This window comes from Myotis brandtii, unplaced genomic scaffold (genome assembly GCF_000412655.1).
Source record: "Myotis brandtii unplaced genomic scaffold, ASM41265v1 scaffold215, whole genome shotgun sequence".
In the NCBI taxonomy this organism is placed as follows: Eukaryota; Metazoa; Chordata; class Mammalia; order Chiroptera; family Vespertilionidae; genus Myotis; species Myotis brandtii.
This window is the reverse complement of record NW_005358043.1, coordinates 4,653,596-4,672,103: the sequence shown is the minus strand read 5'-3', so window position 1 is coordinate 4,672,103 and position 18,508 is coordinate 4,653,596. Positions and strand designations below refer to the sequence as shown.

Below are 18,508 nucleotides of genomic sequence, written 5' to 3'. Positions count from 1 at the left end.
TTATTTTATTTTTTTTTTAAATATATTTTATTGATTTTTTACAGAGAGGAAGGGAGAGGGATAGAGAGTTAGAAACATTGATGAGAGAGAAACATCAATTCAGCTGCCTCCTGCACACTCCCTACTGGGGATGTGCCCGCAACCAAGGTACATGCCCTTGACCGGGATCGAACCTGGGACCCTTCAGTCCGCAGGCCGATGCTCTATCCACTGAGCCAGACCAGTTAGGGCAGGCATATTCTTTATACTGATAAAATAGAACACTGGGCATCATAATTCAGCACAAACTTGTTACATACACCCTAAGAAACTTAGAGACATTATTTTCACAGTTTACAAGCACTTTCACATACATTATCTAATCAATGCTTATAACAATCCTGTGAGCTAAGTAAGCATCACAACAAGTAAAAGTCAATGTTGTAGAAACAAAAGACTAAGATGTCCAACAGCAGTCCTACTCTAAAAACACTTAATTCCAAACTATCTGAATCGAGCTCACTGAGTTTGTTTGTGAATACTTATTTTCAATGGGCTGTCATCTAACTTTGCTTAATTCAACAGTAATAAAATGTCATATTCTTATGAATATGAGTTTAACAGCTCAACACTTCTCTCCACCACCTCTTCCCTAAAACAAAAGTTCTTTTTTCCCCAAGGTTCTACTTTGAAAATTTTCAAACCTTAAAAAGTTTTCAAAATAGTACAATGAATATTCCCTCTATCCAGATTTACCAATTGTCAACATTTTACTATATTTGCTTTATACAGAACACAACTGTATGTGTACATAAAGCAAATATGCACAACTCATTCAATATAATGTATTATATTTGAATAATCATAAGTACTTCATATATATATATTATACGCAATAAATATTATCTATATATACAAAACCCTAATATGCAAATGACCAAACAGCATAACAGCCAAACTGGTCGCTATGACGTGCGCTGACCACCAGGGGGAGTGCACGGAACATGAAGGGCATTGGCAGCAGGTGGCAGTGTGGAACATGGCGAGCCTCGGCCACAGCAGGATGGTGGAGCAGGTGAGTGGGAGTGCCAGACCAAGGAGGGGCGCCGGTCACTGTCATCGGGGTGAGTCTCTGGTGGTTACTGAAAATTCTTTGCTCCCATGTGCCACAGTCCACCAGGTGCTCGCACCTGCTGCCCACGCCAGCCCCACTCCCACCCACTGCCAGCGCCGGAGCGCTGTTCCCACCCGCTGCCAGCGCCCGGCACCAGCCCCGAACGCTTGGTGCCATCAGCAGGTGCAAGTGCTGGCTGCTGGCTCCGATCACCCCTCAGGGCTTCTATACCTCCCCCTGCTCCTGAGGGGCAATCGAGGCTGCAGCCGTCTCTCGCACCCACTGCCAGCGCCCATCCTGATCGCTTGGTGGTGTCAGCGGGTATGAGCGGCGGCTGCCGGCCCCGATTGCCCCAAGGGCTCCTCCACCTCCCCCTGATCCTGAGGGGCGATCGGGGCCGGCAGCCGCCGCTTGCATCTGCTGACAGTGTGGGCCCCGCTTGCACCCACTGCTGGCGCTGGCCCCAATCACTCCGTGCCATCAGTGCATGGGAGCAGCGGCAGTGGGAGCAGGGCTGCCAGCAGACAGGGGACTGGGACCATGGCAGGAGGGGCTGAGCAGGGGCGCGGAGGATGGGCCGAGACCCACCCCTGTGCCCACCACAGCCTCGTGGCCCACAGTTCCTTACAAGGTGCACGAATTCATGCACTGGGCCCCTAGTGTTTTATATATTCACATTAAAGCTGGTAGCAAGCATCATGACAATTAAGTCATAAATACTTCAATATGAATCTGTAAGAACAAAGACATTCTCAGACAAAATTATTTCACTCATGGATTTAACATTGATACAATGCTATGGTTTAATATATAGTCCATTTTCAAATTTCCTCAAATAACCCAATAAAGGCCTTTTATAGCTGTTTCCCTGATTTAGGATGCAATCCATGATCATACACTGCATTTAGATGTCATATCTCTTTAGTCTCCTTTAATAAAAGAAACAGCTGCTCAAGGGCGGGGGGAAAAAAAAAACAGCTCCCCCACCTTTTTTTGTCTATAATGACTGACATTTATTAAGAAAACAAGCCTTCATTTTTCTATTTGTCTGATTGTTCCCTCATGATTAGATTCAAGTTAAACATTTGGGACAGGAATGCTGCCTAAGTGACAAGCAGGGATCAAATCGGTGGGTACATGACATCAATTTGTTTCTTTTTGGGCGATGTTAAACTGCCTAAATCTGATCACACGTTTAAGGTAATTTCCATTGTAAAAGTGCCTGTCTCCCTTTATAAATAACTAGTCCAAAGGGCAACACTAGTCCCTGACAATTTTCACTCACTGATTTTAGCATCCACTGATCATTCTTGCCTGAATCATTTATTAATTATGATGGTGGTTGTAAAATAAGAATTTTGTCTTCCATCATTCCTTCTACACTCAGTAATTGGCACTTTCAAAAGTAGCTCATGATAGCAAAAAGACAACCAGGACCACCTGTGTGAGAGTGTTAGTGCCAGAATGAAGATGCTCGCTGGAGAGAACAAAGCTCTCCTGAGGAAGACAAGCGGAGTGAAGACTCGGCTCCTGCTAGATACACACAGCTTTGCGTTTGCTGCTATGAAGATATTTTCTCCAGTCGATCAGGTTCAAAGGAATTCTTTCGCTGTGTAAGCTGTGGGTGTTTACCATGTTCTTTGTTTCAAGATGGTGATGGAATACTGGCAAAGGATCTAAAGGCACTGCATCCTTCCAGCTTCATACAATAACCTCTAACTTCCTCCATGAAGCAGAGGGAGAACCTCTGAAAGCATCAGACCAAGAAAATTACGCACGGCTGACAACCCAGGAGATCATTTCTAAAGTATGCTTGGCTCTAAAGCTTTCTTACAGTTACAGACCAAGCACCCCACAATTACACCCTTCATCCCATGTCTTGCATGGCTTCAGTTCAAAGGAGGAACCGCTATTTCCTTCTATCCCTTTTTACCTCTCTTTCATAGAGATGCCCTGAGCCTTTATAACCATATAACTATAAGCTTTGTCAGGCAAACTGTCTACAAACCACCTTAATGCCATGATATGGTGAACCTCGTGATTTTAATTCATCCCCTACCAGTAATTCCCATGTCAACAAAGTCAAAAGGATATTTTAGTTTAATTCAACAATCACAGTGTAACCCATGAACTCTGACAATGACACCACCCTTGAAAGTCACTTATAAGTGTTTAAACTTATGCCTCCCCAGGTACCATAGAGAAAGCCAAAATCAATGCATGCCTATTGCCAGTGTATTACATAGTAGTAAAAATAAATTACTAAATAATCCTATCATGTATCACTATAAAATGATAAAATTTTCATCTTTGTATGGCTCCTAGAGAGCTCATCCAATCTCCTACCCAATGCCAGACTCATGTTTTCAGTGTCTGAAATAGTAATGCCATCTCTGTTTAAACACCACGGGTGAGAGATAGCACACGACATGACAGTTCATTCCACTAATTGACAGCTACACATGAGACAGCCTGGAGATCAGGGAGCTAAGAATCAATGCATTTGCATGTAAACCTATCAGTATACCAGAAAAATACAGTTAGAAAAAGGATCCTATATAATAAAGGGGTGATATGCAAATTGACCATCACGCCCTCACACAAGATGGCCGCCCCCGTGTGGTCAAAGATGGCCGCCACAAGATGGCCAGCAGGGAAGGGCAGTTGTGGATGATCAGGCCAGCAGGGGAGGGCAGTTGGGGGCGACCGGACTGGCAGGGGAGGGCAGTTGGGGGCAATCAGGCCAGCAGGGAAGCAGTTAGGCTGGCAGAGGAGTGGTTAGAGGGTGATCAGGCTGGCAGGCAGAAGCGGTTAGGGGCAATCAGGCAGGCAGGCAGGTGAGCAGTTGGGAGCCAGCAGTCCCGGATTGTGAGAGGGATGTCCAACTGTGGGATCGGGCCTAAAACAGCAGTTGGATATCCCCCAAGGAGTCCCAGATTGGAGAGGGTGCAGGCTGGGCTGAGGGACACCTCCTCCCCGCCCCCCGGGCACGAATTTCATGCACCAGGCCTCTAGTAATTTAATAATAGGCATCCTTTCAATACTAAGCTTTTCTAAAATGTTTAAAGCAAAATTCTGTTTACCAAAACTGATATACCAATATTAAGCAAGTTAACAGGTAAGGTATGTTTCAGGCCAAAGAACATGTTGGTTTTTCCCACTGTATCACTTGACCTGAAACAGAACTTTCTCAGTACCCTTAAGTCAAAACTCTATCATTTGTGTCTTCCATCAAAGTCCCAAGAGCATCACTCTATTTCCTTCTCCCACCACATCTGCTCTGCACATTGGACTCACATGGCTAAACATCTCTTCTATTATCTTGATCTACCCACAATCCAAAAAGAGTAGCAATGGCAACTAATAAACATAAGGTAATAAAGATATATAGAAATAGTGCATGATTGTGATTAGAACAACAGTGCTGTAATCTGGTTGGGTTTATAGATATGAAGCTTAAGATAATGGAGGAATGTTCAGTGTCCAGGTATGAGATCTAGAACAAATATCAGTTTGAGTCATCAGTAGATATGAGTTAAAAATATGACACAGATCAATTTTCTAAGGAAAAGAGAAATGAAGGGCAGCAGTTAAAATACCCACTTATACTCCCTCCAGTACTTCTGCCTCGGATATTGTCTTTTGATTTTCTAATTTTCCCCCAATGAATACTCTTAACATAGTTTCTGTAATGCCAAGAATCAAGTCGCACATACCTTCTATAGTGCTGGAATCATGGAAGATACTTGACAAAATCATTTTGGCTGGTTATAATAATAACCTAAAAATATTTCTGAAAAACCTAGTAACAGTGGACTTCACTGATGCATAACACATTCCCTGGACAATGGAGCCCACCTCCTAAGGGATCATGGCTTAACAATGCCTCTTTGAGGCCAACACCAGAGGATGTTCTTCATACTAAATTCATTCATTCAATCAATGAAAACTATTTAAAAGCCACCACGTAGCCCTGGCCAGTGTGCTTCATGGTAAGAACATATGCCCACACACTGATGGGGTCTTGGGTTCGATTCCCAGTCAAGGGCACACACCTGAGCTGCAAGTTTGATACCTGGCCCAAGTTTGGGGCACTTACAGGAGGCAACTATTCGATGTGTCTCTCTCCCATTGATGTTTCTCTTTCTCTTCTCTCTCTCTCTCTCTCTCTCTCTCTCTCTCTCTCTCTCTCTCTCTCTCCATCTCCCCCCCCTCCCATTCTCTCTAAAATTCAATGGAAAAAATATCCCCAGGTGAGGATTAACACAATCAATCAATAAAATCCACCATGTACATAATACTGTGCTAAGATGCACCTCTTGGGAGATATAAAGCTAAATGAGACAAGGTCCTCACTCTTATAGATCTTACATTAGTATAATCATCTTGTGCAAGGTCAAAGACAAATGTGTTCTTTGAATTATTTTAGGTTACTCCGCTGTATCTGCTATGATTTTATAGTGCTCTTTCAACTATGGCAAACAGTCTAGACTTCTTAAACTAGTAACAATATGGTTTGAGTCTAATTGCTACTTCATGTCTGTAGATGGAACTTCACATTATTTAAGTTCTCCATCATCAACTTCATTCATACTCTGCAACTGTTAGTAAACACTCACTAAATCTTTTATGCACCTAAGCCCTCTAATCAAGTCATCCTGTCCCTCCCAGTGGTCCATATAAGGCTTACCACTTGGTCTTTTTTCTAGACATACCAGTGCTATTTCCCTGCCTAAAGTTCTCCTTCTCCCCATCTCACACCCCAACCCCCACCACCAACACACACACACACACCAAATTATCCAGCCTCCACCAATTTAACATTTAGGTTTAAGTTTTCCTTTGTTACTCAATAAATGTTTCATGAATTTTTTTTTCTGTCTCTATACTAAAATATACCAGTAAGCTCTTTGAGGTTAATCCGTGTGTGTGTGTGTGTGTGTGTGTGTGTGTGTGTGTGTGAGAGAGAGAGAGAGAGAGAGAGAGAGAGAGAGAGAGAGAGAGTTTTTACTAGCACCATTTTATGCAATTTTGTGCACACAGAATATATGCAAATAATTAAAACACTTCTTAGTATTTATAGAATTCCATAGAATAACTTATACACTTGGCCCATTGACAAATGCTTTTAGATCATAACATTACTTACTAGGCCAACATAAATTCATCCTACTCATAACTCAACTCTTCAGGGAAGAGTCCATTTTGATGGAGGATGAAGGGTGATAGGAGCCCATCTTTTAGAATATTAATATAATTATTATCAATACTGTGTTACTGTTCTTTAAAATTTAAGGCAACATTACTAACAAAAATTAGAGAAAAGAACGAGTTATGAGTTATTAATTCTGGGATAAAAAAAAGATATAATATCAAAGTTATCGAAGCTAGTAATATCTTGCCCTTCTTCTGCTGACATGTAATAATCAGACCAGGCCCTTTCCCCACAGTAGGGGTGATGAGCTCATACAGAGAGTGCAAGTTTTTGCCTGAGACATCACAAGACCCTCATGGCAATAGAACACCCATCTTGGGCTCATTAGGATGATGCTATGTTAGACAGAACTACCACCAACCATATCAGGATTCAAAGTATCAAACAGCATAAGGAATACAGGGTTTGGAAAAAAGTAATTAAAATGATCAAAAATAAATAGGGCAAAAGAAGTAAAAACAGCATAGCCTGTATCAGAAGGCAGGGCAAAGAGGCCAAAGGAAACTCACCCCAAAAGCAAGCCAGAGGAACCGTCTTGTGCTGGAGAGAGAGAACCATTGAAAACAACCGTCATGTCTCTAATTTTTATGATTAATGGATGGAATCTCGGGGTCTCTAGAACCTTATACACACACACACACACACACACACACACAGCCACTGTGCACACGCATTAAGTTGAAACTATATTCGCTCATCACCGAGGGGTCCCATCAGACTGAAGTGAAACCAGGAGCTCCTTTTTACAACATGTTTCATGGTCTTAAACAGTCTTATGGCTGTTGTCTTACGGCTGTTTTAAATTCTGAGGACACATTATAATGGGAAGAAAGGAGAAGTCGGGGAGGGGACAATTAATGAATTGGGCTATTGGAGGCTGTTTGAGAATCATCTAGTGTCACCCTTGCCTTTTTCCTACAAAATAAAGCTCAAGGTAGGAAGGATACACGGGTTGAAGAAGTGGAAACTGTTATGGTAGAAAAACAAAGGTGGATCTGCTAAATGCAAATGAATTTAGAGGAAATGTGAGTTTTGTTTCCTGGCCATCAAAAATAGTTTGGAGGATTTGTGCCAAAATTCAAAATAAAAGCATGCTCCTCTCTCCCCGCACCCCACAGAGTTGCCTTTGAAGTCACATGTGCTCCACAGGGCACAGAAACAACAAGCAGGCCCTCCTTAAATGCTATCACATATGATTCAGCATGAGACAGTGTGCTTTAAGCACTTATAAACAGTCATTCTCAGCTCCTTCTCTTTGGATATGATGAGCTCTAGTCGTATGCCCTGGAATTTAAATCCATGCTTCCCTCTGGCTATGCCTTCTGGTCCCAGGGACAGGCTCAGGGACTTGGCCCACTTGCCTGGACCTGGCTCAGGCGCTGCCAGGATGGCCGCTCCCACTCCTGGCTTTTAGGGACTGGTGCTGACTCTACAGCCACCTGGCAAGTCTTGGCCAGATTTGCAGCCTTCTGCACTTCCCTGAACAGCTCACTGGGGGGCCTCAGGCCCTCCTTCACTCCCTGTTCTGCCTCACCAGGGCTATGGGATGAAATGCAGCTATCCATACTTCCTACCTGGTGCCCCATATAAAAGGTGAGAAAAATAGCACATTTGGAATAACAACAACCATAATGCTGGTATATTTTGAAACCAACCCATATTCAAAATCGAGGACTTCCTTGGTAAGACTCATGACACAGTATAGAAATGTTGCTAGCGTTTGTTTATTTTCTATTTAGCTACCTGACTTAGAGTGTAGAAGTACCCAAAACCACAATGGCACTCGTCAGAGGTAAAGAAACAAAAATACTTCATATTTTCCAATCATTAATTCACCTAACAGGGTAGTATCAACAAGACATACAAGCCAATTAGAATGAGCCTCCACTGGCCAGAGATGGGACAACTGGAATATCAAAAAGGATGACTGATTCAAACATATCAAATCTACAAAGTCCATGGATTTATAGTGGGTTGATAAGATGTCCTTCCACCTCCACCCCTAAAGCAGTAGGGAACAGCTCATGGTGAGCACCACTAGAAGTTGCTAAGACCCCAATTCATTATTCTGAAAATTGATAAATAAATGTAAGACAAAAGAACATACACTGCTTTTCCTTTTCAAATTTATTTCGGGGTGACCAAATAATTGATGATGGACAGTTCATCCACATAAAAGAATCCCAACGAATAAATGCAGAAATAATGATGGAATTAGAAAATTTCCATCTTGCAATTCCTAAGTAAGATCAGTAGTTGCAAAAACCATTAAATGAAAGGTGCATTGGGAACTTTATAAAGCATGGATCAGACACACAGCTAAATTTTCTCATCAATCTTAACATCACTGAAACTGGTCAATCAGATATTATGTCCTTCCTAAGATGATGCAATAGGAGGTGTGCAGTACCACCTATGAAGTGGTCTTGCCAGGAAAATATAAATAAAAGTTGAACCAGAATCTAATGAGGCCTCTTGCTCTATGAGTGTACAGCAAATACAGGAATAGAGGCACAAGTTAAATGACAATACAAAGAAGCAATCAGCCAAACCCAAAATGTGGGGCAACCTATAGGGTAAATAACCAGATTTCTCTAACAAATAAAGGAACTCAAAAAGGGGGAGAGAGGTGCAATCATAGATGTAAAAATACTTACTAGATAAAACAGCCAAGCCAATGAATATACTTTGTTTGGTTCCTAATTTGACCAACTATTTTAAAAAACATCCTTGTTAGAGAATGAATGTGACTATGAACTGTGTGTCAGAGACAAAAATAATCATCACAAGAAAAAAAAAGTGCAACTATGTGTGGTGGTTACTAAACTTATTGTGGTGATCGTTGTGCTATATATATGTATATCAAATCATTCTTGTTGCATACCTGAAACTAATACAATGCTGTAGTCAACTCTATCTCAATGTTTTTAAAAAGCTGGTCCTCAAAGTCCCACTTGACACACACACACCCAATCTTTAATGAACAACATGAAAGGAGGATATGCTGGGATTAAGGTTGATGTTGGGTTGAGCCCAATATCAGATGAGCCCCATGCATATTAACTAGAAACAAAGTTTCCAAAACAATGACAGCATGTATCCTCCACAGTTAGGTCTCAGTGGGCTGTAGGGCTGTGCTCTGCTCACTATGAGGATTCTCTCTGTCAAAATAAATAAATAAGAAGTAACAAAATCAAACTAAACACACCACACACACACACACACACACACACACACACACAGCACAAAACTAGTAAGGGAAGTGTGGAGAGGGTCAACATTGCAAAATGTTGTTGTTTTGTAATACATTTGGAACCTCTGGAGTGTTTGACAGGTCATGACCTTGAGATTGAAACAGAAGTGCCATCTTTTTTTTCTCCCCACTGAACCAGTCATCTCTTCCAACTGCTAAGTTTGAGACAGGGAGTGAGAAGCAGAAAAAGAGAAAAAAAGGAAGCTCATTTGGGAGGAGCTGGATCCCAGTTTCCCTTGGTTCTCAAAATGAAGTTGGTAAATTTCCTGCTTTTGTATTTTTTTGAATGGTTAATACTAACTTTGTTATCTACTTTTAGAAATAGCTTTCTTTTTTGTTTGTTTGGGGGTTTTTTGTATTTACAAACTGCGATATAATTTCATTACCATAAAATTTACCTTTTCAAATTCAGTGGGTTTTAGTATATTCTCATAGTTGTACAATCATCACCAGTATATAATTCCAGAACATTCTCATCACCCCAAAGAGAAACCCTGCTCCCATTAAGAGTCACTCTCCATTCTCCCCTTTTCCATAAAGCCCATGGCAAGTACCAGTCTGTCTCTACGAACTTGCCTTGTCCTGGACATCCTATATAATAAAAGCCTAGGTGGCGTCGCACGATGCCACCACAAGATGGCCACTACAAGATGGCCAGCAGGGGACAGCAGTTGTGGGTGATCAGGCCGGCAGGGGAGGGCAGTTGGGGGTGAACAGGCCAGCAGGGAAAGGCAGTTGGGGGGGACCAGGCCAGCAGGGGAGGGCAGTTGTGGGCAATCGGGCCAGCAGGGGAGGGCAGTTGGGGGCAAGATCAGGCCGGCAGGGGAGGGCAGTTGGGGATGACCAGGCTGGCAAGGGAGGGCAGCTAGGGGCGACCAGGCCTGCAGGGGAGCAGTTAGGTGTCAATCAGGCCGGCAGAGGAGTGGTTAGGGGCAATCAGGCCAGCAGGGAGGGCAGTTGGGGGCAATCAGGCAGGCAGGCAGGTGAGCGGTTAGGAGCCAGTAGTCCTGGATTGTGAGAGGGATCCTAGATTGGACAGGGTACAGGCCAGGCTGAAGGACACCCCCCACCCCCTGCATAAATTTTGTGCACTGGGCCTCTAGTTTCATATAAATGGTCTTTGGTGTCTGGTTTCTTTCGTGTAGCTTAATGTTTACAAGGCTCATCATGTTATATCATGCATCAGTACTTCATTTCTGTTTAGGGCTGAATAATGTTCCACTGTGCAGATATTTTGTTAGCCATTCACCAGCTGCTGGACATTTCCACTTTTTGGTGGATTCATTTTTTTTGATGGACTGTTTCCACTTTTTTGGCTATTATGAATAATGCTGCTATGAACATTCACATACAAGTTCACATACAATTGATGCAAACTTTCAATTCTCTTGAATATATACCAAGGAGTAGGACTGTTGGATCATATGGTAACTCTACGTTTAACTTTTTAAGGAACTGTCAGACTGTTTTCCAACTGTCAGACCACTTTACTAGCCCACCAGCAACGTTTGGGGGTTCTAACTAATTTCTCTGCATCCTCACCAACACTTGTTATTGTCCATCTTTTTTACCATGTAAATTTCAGTGGGTATAAAGTGGTATCTCATTGGGGTTTTAATTTGCATTTCCCTAAAGACTCTTGTCATATGATTATTGGCCCTTTGTATGTCTTCTTTGGAGAAATGTCTTTTCAAAACTTTTGCCCGCTTTTAATGGGGTTATTTGTCTTTTAAATATTGAGTTGTAACAGTTCTTTACATGTTGGATACAAGTCTTTTATGTGATTTGCAAATAGTTTCTCACATTTTGTGGATTGTTTTTTTACATTTTGAGAATGTCCTTTGAAGCACAAAAGTTTTTAAGTTTTGATGGAGTTCAATTTCTTTTTTCTTCTGTTGCTTATGCTTTTAGTGTCATAGAATATAGAGCAGTGATGGCAAACCTATGACACGCGTGTCAGAGGTGACACGCGAACTCATTTTTTTGGTTGATTTTTCTTTGTTAAATGGCATTTAAATATATAAAATAAATATCAAAAATATAAGTCTCTGTTTTACTATGGTTGCAAATTACCAAAAATTTCTATATGTGACACGGCACCAGAGTTAAGTTAGGGTTTTTCAAAATGCTGACACGCCGAGCTCAAAAGGTTTGCCATCACTGATATAGAGCCACCACCTAACCCAAGGTCACAAAGATTTATGCCTCTTTTCTTCTAAGAGTTTTATAACTTTTAGCTTTTATATTTGCGTCCTTGATCCATTTTGAGTTAATAATTTCATATGATATGAAATAGGAGTTCTACTTCAATCTTTCACCAGCTTTCTTTTTGTGACTTTTTTTTTTTTTTTTAGTTTCCTGAAACCAATCTTAATTTTTTTTTTATTGCTTAAAGTATTACAAAGGGTATTACATATGTGTCCTTTTTTTCCTTCCCCGCCCTTGACAATCCCCTGGCCCCCCCTACCCCCCAGTGTCTTATGTCCATTGGTTATGCTTATATGCATGCATACAAGTCCTTCAGTTGATCTTTGGCTCAGTGGATAGAGCATCGGCCTGAGAACCGAAGGGTCCCAGGTTCGATTCTGGCCAAGGGCATGTACCTCGGTTGCGGGCACATCCCCAGTAGAGGGTGTGCAGGAGGCAGCTGATAGATGTTTCTCCTCATCGATGTTTCTAACTCTCTATCCCTCTCCCTTCCTCTCTGTAAAAAATCAATAAAATATATTTTTTTAAAAATCTCTCTCTTTTTGTGACTTTCAATCTGTTTGTGCGACTGCAGCCCTCGCATCATTTACCTAAGTACTGGTCACAGCTTCAAGATAAGAGAAGCAGGCATTCTTTTATTTTAACAAAATGAAATTACTGGGGAGGCAGTACACAGGGCAGTGGTGAAGAGCACAAGTTCTGAAGCTAGAGTCTAACTCAATTCTACTCCTAACAAGGCTGTGTGACTTTGAATCAAGTTATTCTCGGGTCTGTACTCAGATTCTCCTTATCTTAAAATTGGGAGAAAGAGAGAAAAAAACACAGTATCTTCAGAGAGTTGCAAGGATATGAGTCAAAGAACTCAAACATACATGGCCCCTTGTGAGCACCCAGTACACATTAGCTTTACTATAAGTAAAGATCCAATTATATTAATCCTAGGGCTATAGTTTTCAAAGAAATATAGGTCTTAAAATAACAGCAGATGAGCCTGCGTGGGTGACGTGGTTTACCATGACATCTCTGATTTTTCCAGGTGATGTCCTCGTGTCCAGAGCCCCAAGCTAGGAACCACTTGATGTTGATGTTCATCTCTGTCCTGTGTACAAGTCACTCTTTGTTTTGTTTTCCACAGACTTGCAAGTTTTCCTAAAACAAATCCTAAACAGGTGCCAAATTTCCATGCTACACAAAAAAATCAGTCTTGAATTTTCTCAAGTAATGCTCTTAGACTCAAGGCTGCTTTATAAGGGCAAAGTATTCTTTATCATGTTTTTCTTTTAGCAACAGTGCTAGAAATACTTTGTAAATGCTAGGGTGAGAGAGCAGGATTAATTCCCTCAGTCGCAATTTTTTTCAAGAATTTCTTACATGTTCCATAAATTGTAGGAGACCCCCATTCAATCCATGTAAACTCACATCATAAACAACTGTAAGTCTCTCTTCACGGGCTTTCCTTTTTACTGTCAATCTCTAATTACCAAGTGTGGACAAGTTTCCATTCAAAGGTAACTTCCCATAAGTTGGAAAACTTCTGGAACACCTTCCTTCCTACCTTCACAACTATCTCAAAAATTAGTGTGTGTTTAGCAACTGCAAATTACTTTTAATATTTGCATATGCAAAATATAATTAGATGGGAAACCTTCTGGGATGGAATTCAGTATGAGTTCTGACACTGTTTTAACAAACATCAGGACCCATTCACCCAGAAGCACACCATGGACAGGAAGTTACTCTGATTCTACAATGCTGGACAGGAAGCTACTCTGATTCTACAATGCTGCTTAGGGGTTTCAGAATTCCTCTTAAGAATTCCTTTCAGATCTGTTTCTTATCTATAAACACACACTTCAATATTTGATACCTTTTTTCATGGGGATGTAAAGTACAGCATACAGATTATAGTCAATACTATTGTCACAACTATGTATGGTGTCAAATGGGTACTAGACTTATGGGGGGGAGATCAGTTCATAAGTTATATAAATGTCTAACCATTATGCTGTACACCTAAACTAATATAATACTGAACATGAACTGTAATTGAAAAAAATTTAATGTTTAATATTTGATGCCTTTTATTTTTTAAACAAAAAATGGGTTTATTCATCTTGCTGTTTTCCCAGTCCACCCTTGATTGAAGGCAACACTTGTCCAGGTTCCAGTGCGCTCATTCATTTCTCCTTGGACACCCCTTGTGAGTCATTTTAGTTCAAAAAGAGCTGTGTCTCTAGTCCCTGTTTCATCCCAGAGCCCAAGCTGAGAGCAAAGCAGCCTGAACTCCACCCTCGGGACATTCCTCACTCAAGAAAACACATTTTCCTCTTGCAAACTGACTTCAGAAAGAATACTAGGGTTTCTCTCTAAGCTAATAAAAGAGTAGAACCACTGGGTGAGGTGAGGCCACAGGGCCTCTGCCAACAGGACAGCCCGTCCTCCCTTAACCTCTTTATCTGGTGTTTCCCCATCCTTATCCTCCCGAGGGGCTGTATTAAGATCTTATTTCTCCCATCTCAATAAAGCCACATCCTAGGTATAGCCTTAGTGGAGATTGGGGGGAAAGGAGGAGGAGGAGGAAGGGGGGAGAAGGAGAAGCTGGCAATGTTCTTGGCATAATATTTGACAAAAAGGAATCAATGAGAAGTTACTTCAAAGGCCAGGTGAGGCCACCTGCATTCAGCCTCCTGCAGCTTCAGGAATGAACCTGAAGAGCTAATGGTACTAAACCACAAAGGGCTTCTCCATTTTAAAAAAAGGAACAGCTCCAACTGACATATAGGACATACCTGTTGAGTTACTTACCTGGCCTGCGACACCACAGCACAATCCTTCTGCATGCTGGGCAGTTACAATGGGTCTATACAATGAGGCTTCTGGGCAAGTAGGGTGGCCAAGCATCCCTGTCTGTCTGAGACTGTCCCAATTTCAGCCCCGAAGTCCCGAACGCTCAGTAGCCACCCTCCCACCATCTGCAGCCAGAACAAGAGAGGAGGCCAGACACTAGCTACGAAGGAAGGAAGATACTGGTAGCATGGCCAGTCCCTGAGGCAGAAAATTCTGGATCTTAAAGAGCTTTGGTGAGATGCAGCACCGTTCTCAGAGAGAAAGCCCCTTCTTTTATTCAAGCACCTTCAGTTGTTCAGCCAGGGAGTCCACACCCTCATAGAAGCCACCAAATCATATTCTGGGTCAGGTGATAGACTTCTATTAGTGGAAGACTACAACCCAAAGTTTTAAAAAGTTTGGTCTTCAGATCATCTGCATTAGAATCACCTAGTGAGACTGACAAAATCTAGGTCTCTGGGCCCACCCCATACCTGCTGGATCAATTCACTAGCCAAGTTCAGAAATCTCCATTTCTTAAGAAAGCCCCAAATGTGTCTAGTGAACACTGAAGTCTGAGGACTATCTCCTGACTGCTGCTTCTTCCACATCCTCGCCCGCACCCTTGGCCTGTTACAGGCCAGAGCTCAGTGAGCATTCCAGTATCAGGATCCTCCGGTTAAGCACAATTGGAAGAGAAGTGAACTTGCTTAGATGCCTGCCCTTGTCCAGCCTTCTAAACGCCCCCTCTCCTTCCTCAGCAACCTGTATGTTTGGCTGCCCTATGGCTAGACAAAGCTCACCAAGGCCCGCCCTATTCTGAGGGGCCTCTGTGTTCCAAAATTATCCCCAATTTCTCTTCCCTCAGCCATATAATCTTTTATTCAAAACTACATTGCAGTTATGCTATTAGGAAAATAATCAGCATGAATTCATTCAGACTTAGGGCAAAATGACTGATATAACGCCTTACTCTCATTGGGGAGGACAAATTACTTAATTAATGGTCATCTAGGGAAAGTATTTCTGGAGTTTATAGGGTTTTTCCTTAAATCAGTGCTTTCTGTTGACTTCCCTGACGGGCATAAAATCTTCTTGGGTTGGCAAGGAAAAATCCTAAGATAACACTTACATCACACCTTATAACATATGCATGTTATAGGCATATATGAAGTGATAAAGCATGGTCTTTGGTTGTAGGCAGACATGGGCCTAAGTCCTGGCTCCATCACTTATTGGTCATGTCACTCTGGGCAATGTACTTAACTTCTTGCTCATAAAACTGGAGGTAATTATAACTCTTACTTCATACGGTTGTCAGAATTCAATGAAACAATTTTTCCAAGTATCTGGCATCTCATACTTAATCAATAATTATTCTTAGCATTATCAAAGTAGGTATATAGTAAATATTCATCCAAATAACTTTGCTGTATTCAACTACACAAAACTATTCTTGTGCGATTAGTCTTCATGCTTACTTGTCCCTATAGCCTTGGTGTTCATTTACAACTCTAAAACACTAGGGAAAACATTGTTCATCATCAACCTGGTTTTGCCTTGGACAAGTAGAGATTTGTAGAATTAGTCCAGTTTACCAAACGATCCTGTTTAGTGCCTAATTGTACTATGGCTACTGCTGCGAATTTCATCCTGGTTTTGCGGCCTTTAAAATCCATTCAAGGTCACGGTCACTGAGGTTACTGACTCATTGGCCACTTCCTATAGGTAGCGACACCTAAGCAAAATCATAATTAAGCATGTGCAGAGGAGCTGAGCATGGTATGGATGCCGGGTCTCATAATTTCTGATGGTCAGTGGTCAGCTCCTACTTGCCAGCCACCCCCCACTACCACCACCAGGGTAATGGTGATTATAATCATAAAGGACAAGGTTGAAAGGAGAATCAAATTGGCTTCTTCACACAGTAGAAACCAAGACAGTCTTGCATCGCTGGGACAACAAATGCCACTGTCCCAACTCACACTAAACACCTAGAAATGTGTCCATTTTCTGATGGAGTTTCCAAGACCAAGAAGAGATGGACACATAGAAGAAATGGTCATCTGAGGTAGAAAGAATTCATGGTCTTTAGGTTCCTACCAAGCTCATGTGGTGGCTCAGAAAGTAAACCTGAAGGGCTCCCCAGAAGACAAAAAGAAGTTATCTTTAAAATAAATGGGCCATCAACTATGGTAGAAACCATGATTAAAAAGTAAATAAATACATAGTAAATATGCCATGCACAGTGTATAGAAAACCTAAAACAGGCATCAAGGTTCAATAAGATGTTGGACTGGGAGGTGAGACAGACCAGAAGCAATGAATAATGACAAAAAAAAAAAAAGATGGCAAGTTGGAGAATTAGAAAAGATAACCACAGGGCAGAATATCTGCCAAGAAAACAGTGTCTACTATTATCCCAGACACTGTAAATAAGCAAAATGAAATTAAATTACCAAAAGTAAGTAGCACACCACTACCAATGACTTCATGAAACCCTTACACAGGACCTATTCCTACTTGATTCTATATGTTCAATAGTGATTAAGTCTTCAAATCTGTTCAAAAGCAATTCAATAACAAAATTCAAAGCAGACACACTTTGTCATCCCTAGTTACAATATATATACAGAGTTTACAGATATTAAGAACAATGGCTGGCCCAGGACTTTTTATAATCAGGTTACACAGCACTAGTGGAATTATTTCTAGGGATGTAAGCCAAGCTCTAAAGGCTATAATTCAAGGTAATATGGAGAAATTAGAGAAAGACATTTTCATTAGCATGAAGCTTTAGACTTGTGGCCAAAGATTTGAAAGGAAATGCAAAATCCAATCAGACTGAATAAAATGACTATATAATGCTGCCAAGAGCTAAAGAAATGCAGAATGTAATCAAGCAGTGGAGGAAATTAGTTGCAACCTGGATGAGGATGCAGACGTATGTCTACCCAAACCAGATGATAGGACGACGTAAGTATAGCAACCCAGCAGACCAAGGCTAAAAATCCATCACACCTGAGGGGTGTGGACTGCTATTTATTGTCATATCAACTATACAGGGCTTAGCCTCTTGTTCATTTTTAAAATGGTCCTATTAGCAATTCAAAAAGATCCTGGTCATATGCCTCCTCAACCCCAAATCTCTGCCACAAACCAATGTATGGTGGCCCAGTCACCCATCTCAACAATTAGCCTGGCCACCTCAGCCTGCCTCACATCATAGATCATTTTCTGATAGTGAGCATGTGTCTTGATAACCCTGGGAAGATTTGGAATCAAGTATAGAGAGAGCTACAGAAGTAAATAAATGCAGCAGTATTAATAGTTTTGTGTGAAGTTCAAAATAATATTTGTATATTGGGTATTAAACTATGGAATGCTAGAGAATCTGACGTCTTTGAGAATATGCCAGATTGAAACTGATTTTAGACTTGTGATTGAGTAAAAGGTAAAAACATGAGTATATTTTAAATGGTATTAGATAAGATAACTAGGAATAAACTTAACCAAGGATGTAAAAGATCTGTACTAGGAAAATTACAGAACATTGAAAAAACAGATAGAGGAAGACATAAACAAATGGAAGAACATACCATGTTCATGGATTGGTAGAATCACCATCATTAAAATGTCCACACTACCTAAAGCAATATATAGATTCAGTGCAATACCTATTAAAATACCAATGGCATATTTCAAAGATCTAGAACAAACTCTCCAAAAATTCATCTGGAATTAAAAAAAGACCCCAAATAGCCACAACTATCTTGAGAAAGAAGAACAAAGTTGAAGGGATCACAATACCAGATATCAAGCTATATTACCAAGCCACGGTTCTCAAAACTGCCTGGTACTGGCACAAGAACAGACATATAGACCAATGGAACAGAACAGAGGACCCAGAAAT

At 41.3% G+C, this 18,508-nt stretch overlaps 2 protein-coding genes across 2 annotated transcripts in view; both read right to left on the bottom strand.

Annotated features, from left to right (window-relative positions):
- Nucleotides 1–18,508, bottom strand: part of LOC102259804 (LIM zinc-binding domain-containing Nebulette-like) — a 159,067-nt gene that overhangs the window by 109,472 nt on the left and 31,087 nt on the right. The gene's annotated exons all lie outside the window — the stretch shown is intronic.
- On the bottom strand, nt 7,506–7,873 carry LOC102251708 (chromosome unknown open reading frame, human C10orf113). The gene is given in 3 exon segments (XM_005865888.1): nt 7,506–7,740; nt 7,742–7,788; nt 7,790–7,873. Coding segments are annotated over 3 exon segments (366 nt in total).